Below are 16070 nucleotides of genomic sequence, written 5' to 3' on the forward strand. Positions count from 1 at the left end.
AAGCTGGGAAAAAAACATTTAAATTATTTTAATCAACAAAGCTCACAGTCCGCAAGGAAAGACCTGACTCCTGGTAAAGATCAGTGCAGATAAAAAAGTAGAGGCTGAGAGATTAACACTCCAGTTTGCAGCACAGCACAGAAATATTCCTCTTTAAGACTTCACCCAGGTACCCAAGAGAGAAACCTTGGAGCCACCTCTGATTCCCTTTCAGATCGCTTAGTTTCAAAGTTCCAATGGTGGTTCTTTCATTCTAGCATATATATCTTCCTTTCTATTATAAAAACTTTATATAAGTTCATTTTCCCTAATTTGGGACTATTACAAAGACAAAAGTTTTTTCCCTATGATTCATGCTATCATCAATTCACTTTCAATTTTTCCTAAAGCAGAAACAAGTAAAAATCACTTTAACAATCTAAAAGAAATAACACTATAAAAGCTCTTTAAATGTTTCATTTTCCAAGAATCTTCCAGCTCAAGGTTTACCCCTACCACCTGCCCCCAACCCCACTTTACCTACATGACTGTAGCATTGAACGTTCTTTTTCATACCCTTAATCCAGACTCACATTCTCCCTCACCTGGGCAAGAGTCTGACCTACTCATGTCCTGTTTCTCCCCTGGAGCCCAAACTATGTATCATCACCTGAGTAATATCTCTAGTACACACTTTGGATTATGCCATTCCTCTGCTCAAACCCATCATGCCCACCTTACCCTTCTCACCCATACAGCAACTCCCTGATTGAGTCTGTCACTCAAGATGCTCTGCGCTAAAGTCTTAATTTACCTTTTCAGTCTTACTTCAACAGTCAGACCTAGCTAGACTTTCCTGTTTCCCAACTGCAGTGAATGCTGCTCCCTCTGTAAGAAATGGTCTCTCTCACCTTTACCAACTGAAAATTTATTTATCCTTAAATCTTAGAGGCCACTGCTTCATGAATCCCTTCTCCATGTTTCTAGCTGAACTAGCTTGTTTGAACTCTGTGGGCCTTTTTGTTTGTCTGCTTTTTAAGCTGTTGGCTGCAGTTAAGAACTGGTGCACCCAAATATATATATATATATATATATATTTTTTTTTTTTTTTTTTAACTTCATCCATATGGACAGTCTCTACCGGAATCAAAGTTCCAGAAGGCTCAGTGATTTCTCACAGTGCTTCATGCTCCTCAGTTGCTCCACTTATATATATTAAGCCAAATGACCAATTCACCCAGTATGATACTGGGAAATAACATCACCCAAAGTTGTCTATTTCAGTCTTCCGCCAAACAGACACTATTTAAACCCTGTTTTAAATCAGTTTCTATGTGTTTTTACAATAGACCCTTACCAATAATTTCTTTGCAAGGATTTTCAGGAGTGATGGGGACTCTGCAGGCTGGACATTGGCTATTATTCTTCAACCACAAGTCGATACAAACTGAACAAAACACATGGTTGTTGATGCATATGACAGGCTGGCGTACCTTTGAAAAAAGAAACACTACTTTTAGTGGCGTACCTTTGAAAAAAGAAACACTACTTTTAGTACAGGGCAACAGTCGTCACCAGAATCTCAACAGGTTTAGCTTAGAGCAAACCGCTGCTCTAGAGCACGGCAGTAGGTGCTTTAGGAGGCCATATCTAGTATTCATAAAAACACTGCTTCCGCTACCACGCTGTTTCTTACACACGTGTAACAGTTACTAGCTTACATATCTGGTCATAGAGATGGAAACTTTTGATACATTAAGAAATGGTTTTATTTTGTTACAAATCACACTTACTGCCAAAGAGAAAATGCATTTTGTTCAATTAAGGCTGGGGCAATTTTTCTTCAACTATTCTAGTCAAGGATTATAAAATGTCAGATCTAGAAGATTCCTTGAAGATTATTTAGTCTAGTCGTCCATATGATGCTTGAAATCCTTCCCTCAATTCATTCCACTATATTACAGAGCAATAGCAATCAACAATTTAGCACTGACGTCTTACAAGAATGCCCTCAAAACCAGAGGCACGAAAGTTAAAACAACCCTAAAAGACATGACATACACTCAAGTGGTTTATAATCTAAATAGCAAACAATGCTGACAGAAATAATGACGTACATCAAATAAATAAATCTTTGACTCAATGTAATCAAGTACAAATACTTTACATTTATATTGTCTTATATTTTACAATGAGTTTCCCATGCATATCCTCTCTCTCTAATCCCAAAAGGTAAACAGTAAATATACTTTACAAATAAGGAGACCAAGGTGAAAAGATCAGGTGGCTTGCTCAGGGTTAACGACGTAGGTGTTTTGTTTTGGCTGTGTGTAGCTGTTTTATCAGAAAGAAAATAGAAGAAAGAAGCTGATTTAGTTTTCTACCTGACTTTATACATTTGTTTACATATTTCTTATAAATTTGTATTTATCTCCCCTTTTAGAATGGAAACTCCGGAAGGGCAATAACTTCCTTCATCTCATTCACTTTTGAATCTCCGGTACCTAGGGATAGCCTAGTACACAGCAGGTACTCAATAAAGGTTTGTTGAATAAAGTAATTGCTATTAAGACAGTATTTAAAATTCCACATATTGGGGAATTTGCCAGAGGGAATAATGACTGAATATTCTTCAAATAGCACAAATGTAACAAGATAAAACAAAAAATAGAAAAGGACACTGAAGGGTTTCACTTTATTTACGTAGTATTTTTACCGTGGGACTCAAGATACTCTATAGCCATTTTCAATATTTAGTTCTAATAATAAAAACACTACCACTGTAAGAGTCCTTCTGCAGTAGGGACTAGAAGATCAAGGAAAAGTGGAATGAGTAGAGGGAGAATGAAAGGCAGAACCACCACAAACCACTTTTCACAAACATCGATGCTGCTCTATCTCTGCTTCAGAAGGATACTGAGTATCTTGCTAATTTGAAAGGGGTCCCAACTCTCAAAGAAATCACAAATATACAATGATCCATGCCAGGCAGGCAGTCATTTTAAGTCTCCGAGCAAAGAGCTCTCTGGGTTTAGTTTGGCTTTCCAAACATTCAGATGCTCCCTTGATTATGAGCACTAACAGAAGAAAACTAAACAGAGAAGATAACTGCACAGCTTTAGACTTCCTCTTGGAGAAATACCAATTCTAATTCATTGAGTTCAACTGATTTGGTAGGGCTGATTAAAACACAGACAGACAGACAGACTTTCAAACACAGTAAGACCATGAAGCACAGCACTCCTTCCAAAGCGTTCCTAACAACAACAAGGAGTGAGTGCTCATCTGGGAGGTACTCCTGGTCAGAGTCTCAAGAGGCAGACAAACCTGAACTCTATCTGAAGGTTAGTTTTTCCTAAAAATTCATCTGTTTCTAAAGTCCAGACCATAATACATTCATGGGTGTTTTAATCTTATCCGTAAGTCAGGAATGTTTTCAGAACAAAAAATTGTCAAAGGAAGTACCAGGAGGATACTACTCTGCCTATCCGGTAGCTTCCCCAAACACAGGCATATACACACACACAAACACAAGCACATACTCCATGTTCCTATAAGGCTCCTGGCAGGATGTGTACCCCCCAGTTAAGATGGCTGGTTAATAGTTATCTCCTTGGACTTTTAGGGCAGTGAGTTTATTTCTGTTTTTAGTCATTAACTCATCTGAAAGTGAATGAAAGTCAATGGTCAAAACTTAAAACTGTGCATATTAAGAGGATTCAAAACACTCTTCCACTCCATCTAGGCTTCCCTCATTAGAAGCACACATCTAATTGGCATTTTCTAAGTAAATGCTCTCATAACAAAGATTAAATATCTCCCCAAACTAAAAACTTCCCTGGTAGCTCAGCTGGTAAAAAATCCATCTGTAATGCAGGAGACCCTGGTTTGATTCCTGGATTGGGAAGATCTGTTGGAGAAGGGATAGGCTACCCACTCCAGTATTCTTGGGCTTCCCTGGTGGCTCACCTGGTAAAGAATCCACCTGCAGTGTGGGAGACTTGGGTTCAATCCCTGGATTGGAAGATCCCCTGGAGAAGGAAACAGCTACCCACACCAGTATTCTGGCCTGGAAAATTCCATGGACAGAGGAGCCTAGCAGGCTACAGTCCATGGGTCGCAAAGAGTCAAGACACAACTGAGCAACTTTCACTGCAAAAAAGAAGGCCTCACACGTGGTGGAAATCAAGAATTCTGCTTTGGTCTGTTAAGTCTGTGATACCAACCTGGCTTTTAAATGGACAAGGCAAGGTCTGAGGATCACTGGCATAAAAGATGGCATTTAAAGTCATAGCACTGGAGAAGATCCCCTGCATGGGCAGAACAGTATATATTCCAGCACACAGAAGAAGAGGAGGAGCAACTGGCAAAGGGAAATGAGGAGGAGGGGCCTGTGCTGGAGGACAGGAGAACATGGTGTCACACAAGGAAGTTTGTCAAGAGTGGTCAGGCATGTCAAATGTTGAAGAGAGACTGAATTTGATGTGGACAGAGAAGTGACTACAGGATTTAACTGCATGGAAGTCACTGTGGTCTCTAATTGACAAGCACTGTTTCCAGTGCCTAGTGGGGATGGAAACTTGATTTGAGAGTGCAAGACAAGGAAAAGTGAAGAAATGAAGACAGAGACTACAGGCAGGTCATCTTTCATGTTTTGCTGTAAAGCAGACAGCACAACATGTGGCCATGGAAAGGAATGATAATGCGAATGGTACAGTAAAAAAGCAGGTATTAGTTAATGATGGAGAAAGACAGGAAGGATCAGAGCCATAGATAGCAACGTTGCTAAGCAGTCAAGAGGGGAATGAGATCCAAAGCACAAGCAAGGAGATTGTGGCTCATATGGAGTGAGGAGCTATCTTCCAACTTAACAAAAGGGAAGAAAAGACCAAGGCTATAAGAACAAACACAGAGGATGGAAGATCTGTTGATAGAAAGATAAGAGAACTCATATTCCAACTACTCATATTTTGTCTATCAAATAGGAGGTAAGATTACCAGCTGCAAGTGGGAAGCAGGGAGGAATATCAACTGGAGAAAATAGATTAAAGCAATTATTTTGAAAGATAAGAAAGTACATTTACTAGGGTCATGTACAGAGCAGGATGGTCAAACACTGTTGAGTCTGTGAGTGGCAACGATGACATGAAAAGGCTGAAGTAACACTGGAGGAGTTGCTGTGATGAGAAGAGGAGCGGAAAGATGTTCACAATCAAATTACAGGAGGTGGCACAGCTGCTTTCCCTAAAGTTTTGTCCTGGGACATCTTATCTGACAAAGTTCTATGTTCTCCAATCTCATGTATTACATAGTGTTAACATCTTTTCTACAGTAATAGTTCCTGAGAAGCCTCTGTAACTGGATCTCAGTAACTGGCAGAGCTTAGGCTTCAAAAGAAACCTGGGGCAGACTCCAGCTCCACAACTTATTGAGCTGCTTGACTTTGTTTTTTTTTTTTTTAATTTTTATTTATTTATTAAATTTTAAAATCTTTAATTCTCACATGTGTTCCCAAACATGAACCCCCCTCCCACCTCCCTCCCCATAACATCTCTGTGGGTCATCCCCATGCACCAGCCCCAAGCATGCTGTATCCTGCGTCAGACATAGACTGGCGATTCAATTCTTACATGATAGTATACATGATAGAATGCCATTCTCCCAAATCATCCCACCCTCTCCCTCTCCCTCTGAGTCCAAAAGTCCGTTATACACAGCTGTGTCTTTTTTCCTGTCTTGCATACAGGGTCGTCATTGCCATCTTTCTAAATTCCATATATATGTGTTAGTATACTGTATTGGTGTTTTTCTTTCTGGCTTACTTCACTCTGTATAATCGTGAGCTGCTTGACTTTGGATTAGCCCGTTAGTTAAACAATGTCATGTTTCCGTTCTGAAATATATGGTTTAACCTAGTACACTTTTCATTCAGCTGTTGTTTAAGATTTAATAATATAAAGATGTACGCACAGAGACTTCCACTTAGCAATTCCTCAAGAGAAAAGAAAGAACAGGAAGAGAAAAGAAAAAAGGGTGGGGAGAGGGAGACAAGGACCACATTCACATGCCCAGGAGCCAACTCCATGTAGGGATCTTAAAGCTGCCCCAACCATAGTATGGCCAAAGACAAGCCCAGCCTCCACACACTCACCCCGCTCCTGTACTCCCTCTTGGCTAAGTTAATGGCGTCTCCACCTCATCCCTTGGTCTAGAATACTCAGAGCTGTCTCTGACTCACCCTTTTTACTCATCTTCACCATCCAATCTGGCACCAAATTCTGGTATCATGTATCAGTCTAAAAAGCCAGGGATTTTAAGATATATCCATATCTTATGTATCACCAGGAAAAAAGGATGAAAAATATAAGATACTGGAGTGGGTAGCCTTTCCCTTCTCCAGGGGATCTTCCCAACACAGGGATCAAACCCAGATCTCCCACATCACAGACGGAGTCTTTACCAGCTGAGTCACAAAGGAAGCCCTGTAAGATGCCACGGCTTATAAAATACAACCAGACTCCAGAGATGGTATAATGTAGGGGAAAAAAGTATACCCCCAGATGGTCGAAATGTGGCAAACCTACCACTAAATGTTCTTTTACTTACCATCTATCCCTTCTTTTTCCATCTTCAACTCAATGAGTTCAGGTTCCCCTTCTCTTACCCCAGCTACTGCAATGTCCTCCTCCAAGCATCCTTGCTGCCACATGTTCACTCCTGTCCACCTTTCATACTGATGCCAGAGCCACCCAGCTACAATACGGAGGACTGCTCTCCTGCAAAACAACCTTTTCCCCCTACTCACAGTTTTGAGTACAGCATCCAAAGAATAATGCAATCTGCTTCTTAAATGGCCATTTCCTTTGATCCATTTCAATACTGGACAAAACCAATACTTCAACCACACAGATATACACCTGATGTTCATCAAAAAGAATATGAAGAACAGAGACTTATTATTTACTGGGCTCTCATTTTTTAACTTGATATGTTCTGCTGGCCTGCAACTTACCCAATCAAAACAAAATCCTTCCCATCTTTTGAGATGAAAATCAAAGTTTACCTCTTCTGTAAGGCCTTCATTAATCTTTTTTAGAATTAATTGGGTCCTTATGGAATTCTCATAAGGGCATTTCTTATGCACTGATTTAATGTTCACTGGACTTGGAAAATTGTTTATATCCTGCTTTCCCTATTAGATTTTAGGCTCCCTAGGGGCAGGGGCACTGTCCTGCTCATCTTTGTATCTACCACCAACAACTTATACAATGTACACTCTAATATTAATATAAGTGAATTTTGATGTATTAAAATGAAAGGCTGAGATAATGCTCCTAAAAACATCTCAAGAAGCAAAAGGTCAACAGCCACTGCCAAATTTTGAAAATGTGAAAGTTTAACCTTTCCATTTAATTTGCCAAATGATACAGAGGAACAACCGCAGGCAGACTACTTGGCTCTGTCAGCTGAAAGCCGCTGGCAATGTCACCCAAAGGAGAATTGTTTGCACTGTCAATGCCCGGTATTATCACCACCATTGTGTTGGATTTTGAAACAGCTGACTGCTTCATTTCTTTGGACCATGTACTTATCAGATGAAGATTTATAGACAATGGTTTAAATTTACTTAGCAGAACAGGAACTGATAAATGAGAAGAACTACTAGAACAAATTACTTGTTATTTATTTGACCATAAATTACAGAAACAAAATACAAAGAATGTAGCCCTCCCTCAACTCCTGTCCACCCATCTCCTCTACTCAGATCCTGCTATACATAATAGCAAAACACACACACAAATAATTTCCTTTAATAAGATCTTCTCAAGATATGAAATAGTCATAATTTGCCTATATTATCAGACTTTTTATCCTATTTACTCTTAAATGAGATCTGTGGCATTAACATAGTAAGCACTCATATGAAAAAAACATGCAAGACAACAATGGCAAAGATAAGTGGCATGTACAATTCCAAACTCATCTAGAGTAAGCATGCTGAAGTGGTATCCCAGGGTAATCGCCAGTGAAGCTGGTGAGGAGAAGAAGAGAAAGAGAAGATGAAGGAATGTGTGAAAAGAAGGCTCTTCTCTCACTGGAAGGGGCCTAAAGAGGCAGTCCTAGGTAAAGAAATATTAGCCCAATAATATATAATTCTACTACGTAGTGTTTTTTATCTGAAGACGTTTCAGTTTTGAGAGACTTTACTACCAAAAATCCCTTTCTTAAAAAGCAAATATCTGGAAGGAGTCATGCCTAAAAGTGCTGTCCATTAATATCCATCCTGTGCTTAGTCACTCAGTTGTGTCTGGCTCTTTGTGATTCCGTGGACTGTGGTCCACGAGGCTCCCTGTCCATGGGATTCTCCAGCTAAGAACACTGGAATGGGTTGCTGTTCCCTCCTCCAGGTGATATTCCCGACCGACGGACTGAATCCAGGCCTTCTGCACTGCAGGCAGGTACTTCACTATCTGAGCCACCGGGGAAGTCCAAAATCTATCCTGCTGGCTGCTGCTGCTGCTAAGTCACTTCAGTCGTGTCCAACTCTGTGTGACCCCATAGACTTCCCTAACAGGAGTTACACAGGGGTTTAGTGCAGGGTTTGTCAATTTTGGCACTACTGACATTTTGGAACAAAAAGTCTTGTGTTGTAGACGGTTGTCCTATGTATTATAGAATGTTTAGCTAGCAGAATCCTGAGGCTCTGTCCACTAGATGTGAGTAGCACCGCTCTGAAGACAATCACAAATGTCTTTCAGTTCAGTTCAGTTCAGTTGCTCAGTCGTGTCCAACTCTGCGACCCCATGAAACGCAGCACGTCAGGCCTCCCTGTCCATCACCAACTCCCAGAGTTCACTCAAACTCACGTCCATCGAGTTGGTGATGCCATCCAGCCATCTCATCCTCTGTTGTCCCATTCTCCTCCTGCCCCCAATCCCTCCCAGCATCAGGGTCTTTTCCAATGAGTCAACTCTTCACATGAGGTGGCCAAAGTACTGGAGTTTCAGCCTCAGCATCAGTCCTTCCAATGAACACCCAGGACTGATCTCCTTCAGAATGGACTGGTTGGATCTCCTTGCAGTCCAAGGGACTCTCAAGAGTCTTCTCCAACACCACAGTTCAAAAGCATCAATTCTTCGGCGCTCAGCTTTCTTCACAGTCCAACTCTCACATCGATACATGACCACAGGAAAAACCATAGCCTTGACTAGACGGACCTTTGCTGGCAAAGTAATGTCTCTGCTTTTGAATATGCTATCTAGGTTGGTCATAACTTTCCTTCCAAGGAGTAAGCGTCTTTTCATTTCATGGCTGCAGTCACCATCTGCAGTGATTTTGGAGCCCCAAAATAAAGTCTGACACTGTTCCCACTGTGTTCCCATCTATTTCCCATGAAGTGATGGGACCAGATGCCATGATCTTCGTTTTCTGAATGTTGAGCTTTAAGCCTACTTTTTCAGTCTCCTCTTTCACTTTCATCAAGAGGCTTTTTAGTTCCTCTTCACTTTCTGCCGTAAGGGTGGTATCATCTGCATATCTACGGTTACTGAGACTTCTCCAGGCAATCTTGATTCCAGCTTGTGCTTCTTCCAGCCCAGCGTTTCTCATGATGTACTCTGCCATGTAAGTTAAATAAGCAGGGTGACAATATACAGCCTTGACGTACTCCTCTTCCTATTTGGAACCCATCTGTTATTCCATGTCCAGTTCTAACTGTTGGTTCCTGACCTGCATATAGGTTTCTCAAAAGGCAGGTCAGGTGGTCTGGTAGTCTCATCTCTTTCAGAATTTTCCTCAGTTTATTGTGATCCACACAACAAAATGCACTTCCATCCTACTGAGAACTGCTGGTCTGGGAAATGTACACGAATTTCTCTAACAATGGAATGGGGTTGATAGTATCAAATTAATTTGCAGCCAGTGGAAACTGAGACTCAAGGAAATAATGATACGTGTTCTAACTGGCAGAGCCAGCATTCGACCACCATTAAACATGCAAATTGAGTGCTCTTTCAATTAAGAAATAGTTCTTTCTTCCTCAGTGCAAGTTTAGTAAACAATAATCAGGGAGTAAGAAATGGAGGAAATACACCTGAAAGAATCAAGACACTGGGATCAGCAGGGGTTGCAGAAAAGAGATACAGTATTAATGGAGGTGATGGAAGGGAAAAAACTGTAGATACTTTACCAACTGGTCTGGCAAATACATTTAAAATCAATTTCTCTGCTCCTCAGTCACCTTTACTAGAGACTAGAGCTAACCTTTCTTTTCCCTTCTCTTGCACCAATATCAAAACTTCATGGGTTTCACTAGAGGAGACCTATTACAGAAAGACTGAAGAACAAAGCTGAGGGATAAATGACTGTAGGAAGAGCCTACCTTCTCAACCTTACAAATTTGGCAATTTTTAAAAACAAAATTCCTGGATTGCTCTTGCTATGTTGCAAGAAATCTTTGGCTCTGGGCCAGAATTTAGGACTAGAACTTTGAAACTGTGTGATCCTGAGAACTAAACTACTTAATGCCTATTGGTCTGGGTCTCCACTTCTGTCTGGGTTTGAAAGAAAGATAATACACCTCCCCTCTCCCACCTTTATCCCTACCTAGAAGGCTTTAAGGATAAACTGGAATCTTATTTGTGAAGTAAATTATATGCCAAACCTGAAAATTACTAGAATATATCAACATTTTGAATTAATTTTTATTATACTCTATGTGAAAACACATTATTGTTATACTTTTCTGGAAGTGTCTGCATTCTTGAAGTTTATTTTAATCTAGATAAGGGGAAAAAAGCAAAACTTATACTCCACATGGCTTTTTTTCAAAGCAAACTTCTTGTGATGATTATGTACAAGGCTGGTTCTTAAATCCACTCTTGGGAACTGAGGGGCAATCAGGACTCAAACATGGACTCAATGTACTGAGAACGATGGCTCGCTGGCCAATCAACAGCCCCTATTGAGCACTGATTAATGAATTTAGTCAACCGAGAGTCAGGATGCTAGGTTGCTAAGGTGTTACCTCTAGCCCTATCTTTTCAACCTTTTAAATCAATGATATGTATAGAAAGCAAAGCAAGAAGTCCTCCCTGAAAGAAGGGTTCTTTCCCATAGTATTCCCAGTGGAAGAGAGTCTATCCAACTACTGGACACATCATAAGAAAGCTAATTTCATTTCTGATTATTTCAGCCAGAAAGTTTCCATTTATATTAAGTATAAATCTTAATATTGTAGAGCTACACAAAGTTTGATTCTCTTCCAAACGAAAATACTTTTAATTATTTAATGAGTTGCTATCATGTCTGTTCACTCCAACACTATTCTGTTCCATCTATATTCCAATCTCAATTTCAAATCCTTTCCAAATGATTTCAAATACTTCAGTTTATGTATATTTATCTTAAAGGGTGGTACCCAAATTTGGATTCATACTCAAATGAGAAATAATTGGATATGCTATATCAATGTTAAAGGGTATTAGAAGTCTAGTCGCTTGCCACTTCCCTTGAGAATCTCCTTTGTCCTTTGATTAAAACCAACTGCAGTCCACATTGGGCTGTCACTCATGGCAAAATGCAGAGTCAGTCAATAAAACTATTACGTGCAACAATTTCTTTTCACAGCTTGAATCCTAATTGAAGAGATAAAAGCCTGGAATTATCTAGAGATAAACTGGTCTGTAGAATTATGGCAGCAGTACCAAAATGTCACTTAACATATCCTGGGCTGTATCATTTCAGCTTGCTGACCTACTAGCCCAAGGCACAGGAAAAAATTAAAGTGGAATAGGCCAGAAAGTGTTATATATGAATTGTCCCACAGGGTGTACTTCACTTCTCCAGGTCACACAGAGCTCTTACTTACAATACTGGCAAGGTTGCTAAACACTGAACAGAGAAAATCCACCTTTAAGACTAAGGTAGAGTTGGGGGTGGCAAATGCAAAATGTTTAAACTTTTCAATTTTAAGTACATTTGTATTGAAAAGGCAAAGCATTAACCACATACATATTTGGGCTATCTCGGACTACTGCTCCCCACCATTCTTCACTTTCACCCACATTCCAAGCAGCAACTATCTTATCTCTTCAAATTCAAAGTCTCTCCCACCCCTATTTTCCTTAAGTAATATGCACCTTTTTTTTTTTTTTTAACAGTAACTCTTCGAGATAATGGCCCCTGACTCTGTTGAAAAATAAAAAATGAAGACTTGTTACCTCTGTAAGGGACAAATGGCGAGAATAGCAAAAGATGAGGCCTATCCTGGAAGGGCTTGAAGGCAGACTCCAGAGGTGGCCAGAAATGTGTGTGTCAGGGAGATGGAAGGCTGTCTCCAGCACCCCATAAATACTGGTGTGGAGGAGAGGCCGAGCAGCACAAGCAGATCATATTTGCTTTAACTACACAAAAGGCAACAGGAGTATGGCACCAACAACAACAACAAAAAATCACTGGATGTACTGTGAAAATTCCCAGAACCAACAGGTCCTACTCTTCTGGAAATGTAAATCTTCATCAAGTGAGTGTCCTGGCCTCAGGAAGCAATTGGGAGGAGCAGTGACTGAAAAGGTTGGTTTCCTCATTTTTGAGGGTTTGTCTGCCTCAGTGCCCGTAACAAAGGTTAACATTTCTTAAATGATTAAGTGTCAAGATTCACACTATGTTTGTATGTGCTTAGTCACTCAGTCATGTCCGACTCTTTGCGACGCCATGGACTGCAGCCTGCCAAGCTCCTCTGTCCATGGAGATTCTCCAGGCAAGAACACTGGTTGTTATGCTCTCCTCCAGGGGATCTTTCCAACTCAGGGATTGAACCCAGGTCTTCCGCATTGCAGGTGGATTCTTTACTGTCTGAGCCACCAGGGAAGCCCTAATACTATTATCATTCCCACTGTACAGATAAGGAAACTGCTCTTAGGGACGTTAAGTAATTTGTATAAGTTAAGTAACTGGTATAGAATTAGTTAAGTGGAAGACCTGGATTAGAACTTAGTCTAAATACAGTACTCGGGGCTGTCAACCAATGGCACCTTTTTGTCTCCACAGTAGATATAAGAAAATGTCTATTTACAAACCATTAACCTTTTGTTATTAGATTTAATTCTAGAATACAGCTAACCAGTATAGGAGGGGAAAATTCACCAAAAGTGTCTGCTGTTATGCATGAGTTCATCTGAGTTTTTGGATGTAACTTACTGAAGACACAAATGCTAACTAACAACAGAGGTTCAAATGCTGGAGATTCTAGGCCTTAGTTTCCTTATTTGAAAAATGGGGAAACCAGCCCTACCTATCTCACAGCACTGGTCAGAGTGGTAAATGAAATAATAAAATGCATACAGAAGCATTTTGTAATCTGCAAATCACTATATTCTATTAGTTATCTTTTTTGTTAAAACACAGAAAGCATAGGTATGGAAAAATCAACCAGGCAGAAGACATCTTCAACACAGCCTATTAACTAATGGAAACTAGATATAATGTGCACAACTACAACCAAATGAAAATTATTTCCCAAGGATATTTTATAAGCCTTTTAACAGGCTACTGTTGGGAGTAAATTCACTCACAAGTTAACCTGTGGAACTTCAAGTCAGGAGCCAAATGTAGACTTCAGCAAACAGAAACATCTTCTCCTCCTCCCAGCTACAAAGGTAGGCAGTAGTAGCAAGTGCCAAGCTCAAATAACCACCCTCCAAAGGCCATTCTTAAGCTTTCCAGTCAGAATTGATCAAGCTATCTCTATATTCTCTCACAGCATCGTTGCTATTTCCTTGGCATTTCATTCTGATGCATATCAAGAGCTATCAGTTTCTCCCAAGCCTGACTTCCTACTACTTCCTGAACTCAGAAAATTCACATAGACTTAAAACAGAGGATTAGACGATCATACTGACTGGCACTCAAATATTTGCTCCATGAAGTCTGCATTTCCTAACGCTATGCCTGTGGCTGCAGTTTCAGTGTGGGGCGTAAAGGCAACACCTTCACCCATTCCCCACAAATGTATAAACAATTCACCGTGGGGGGTGGGGTAAGTTTCATTTGGACCTACATCGTAAAACAATATACTCTTTTAAAAACGGAACGAGAGGCACAAATGGAAATAAAGAGGAGACAAACGCATGAGAACCTTCAAAAGTCCGTTTCTAATTCAAAACTCTTACAACTTTCTCCACCTGGTTTCACAAACACGATAGACAGCTCTTGCATCCCAAGAGAGAGAGTATTCTACCTCGTGGCTGACCCGTTCTTGGAATTAAAGATCACATCTCCCATTCTAAACGTCATTCAGGGGTACGTACTATTTACTTTTTCAAATTTTGAACCCAGAGCAAAGGCCACTCTCAAGGCCGAGTGAAGTAAAGAAAATTATCTTGAAAATGGAAAAGCCTCCCCAGCCAGCACCGAAGGCCCAAGAACAAAACACTCTAATTCGTGCAGGGGACGAAGGAACCGTCGCGAGGCTCTCAGAAAACGTGATTTCAGCCGCGATGGGGTGGCACCGGGGGGCGTGAAATGCGGGGATTCATTTCTGACCAGGCCTCCTTCGACGCCGGGAGTCACCCGGCTGAGGCCACCTTACTTCCCCACCCCAGGCCGCTGTCATCCTCCTCCGAAAGGCGCACAGATGACCCCGTGAGTCCCGACTCGTCCCCTCTGTCCCCCGGGGACGCGGGCCTCCCTGGCCAGAGGAGAACGCAGGGTCGGCGTCCTCACCTAGCCCGGCGCCTCGCGCCGCGTCCCCGCCGCACACCCAGCTAGCCCTGGGCTCCGGAGGGCCCCTGCACACCCAACCCCGATTAGGAGCCGTGTCAGGGATCAGCCATTACCTTCCCCAAGCAGATGTGACACGTGATGGGCAGAGTGAGCGACAATGTAACGTTCTGCACGGTCTGAGCCATGGCAGCGTTCAGAATCCCGCCAACACGGAAGTCCCGCCGACCGCGGCTTCTCCCAGCGACTGAGGCCGCGCGAGGCCGGCTACGGCGGCCGGGCAGGGCCACGACGCGCCCGCCGCGGAAACGAAAACGCGCTTTCCCAACGCGCGGCCGCCGGCGTCTGGTCCCTTCCTCCTTTCCTTCCTTTTTAGCTCGAAAACAAACTTTCCTCTTTGGGGGAGCTGCAAAGAGTCCTGAGAACGGGAAGGAAGGCGGGTTACTACGGGCGTCGAAGATCTTGAAAGTTTAAATGAAAGTTTGATTGGTAGCGAGAGGAGAGGAAGGATGCTGAAAGGCGATTTGAAATCCCAGGATCTTTCCCGGAAGATGGGGAGTTGGGGGAGAGTTTTCCACCTAAAGATTAAACCTGACAGTCTGCAAACGCGGCGCAGTCAAAAACGGAAGAGGAAAGACACTGTCTCTACGTTTGAATTTTTCCAAACAACTTTGTGCGCTCAGCTCTCTTTGCATTCTTAAATGATGTAATGTCACCTTAAAAACGACACGCGGTGGTTATCTCATTTGTTTCCGAAACGTTTTGGGTACATTAATCGCTGCTCTCCGTGAAGACATGCTTTCACTGTTGGTTCTCCTGTAGTTTCTATCTGAAAGAGACTTAACGATCAGAGCCGTGGACTGTGATTTACACCCACATGTGAGAAGCTTCTAATAGTGTGAACCATCCACACTCCTCTACAGCAGTCGCACAAGCGTTTAATTCATTTCAGGCGCCTGGCTGGGAATGAAATGTACCCCTAGGCTGTTAAGCTCTGAAGAAGAATGTGAGGCTATAAATTAGCACTTCCTACCAATGGGGCGGGGCGGGGCGGGGCGTGGGGGGGGGGCGGACAGTGAATCTTAAGTATAAATAACAGATTTGGAGTTTAACTTCAATTTAAGTAAGGAAGAGCCAGTGTGCTCAATTATGTAAACAAATGCAACCTGTGAATAAGGAGATTTAGAAACAAAACTGTAACTACTTTTAGTACTCTTTGCAGGGGAGAGCAGTATAATTACAAGAAGCAATCTCATGGTTAAAGGGATTCTGCACCTGGACTGCAAGGTAGAAATCCCAGCCTGAACAAATTCCTGGCTGTACAGGCTTTTATTTGTTTAACTATTGTTTAACCCCTCTGCTTCTTACCT

General features: G+C 41.7%; 1 protein-coding gene across 1 annotated transcript in view; it reads right to left on the reverse strand.

Annotated features, from left to right (window-relative positions):
- OBI1 (ORC ubiquitin ligase 1) overlaps window positions 1-14888 on the reverse strand; it is a 40354-nt gene extending 25466 nt beyond the window's left edge. Inside the window, exons 1-2 of the mRNA XM_052650318.1 lie at window positions 14817-14888; window positions 1337-1472 (exon numbers count right to left, since the gene is read on the reverse strand). Coding sequence (XP_052506278.1) covers window positions 1337-1472; window positions 14817-14888 — 208 coding nt within the window. The remainder of the gene's footprint in view (window positions 1-1336; window positions 1473-14816) is intronic.
- Between the last annotated feature and the right edge of the window lie 1182 nt (window positions 14889-16070).

Source organism: Budorcas taxicolor, chromosome 12, assembly GCF_023091745.1.
Source record: "Budorcas taxicolor isolate Tak-1 chromosome 12, Takin1.1, whole genome shotgun sequence".
In the NCBI taxonomy this organism is placed as follows: Eukaryota; Metazoa; Chordata; class Mammalia; order Artiodactyla; family Bovidae; genus Budorcas; species Budorcas taxicolor.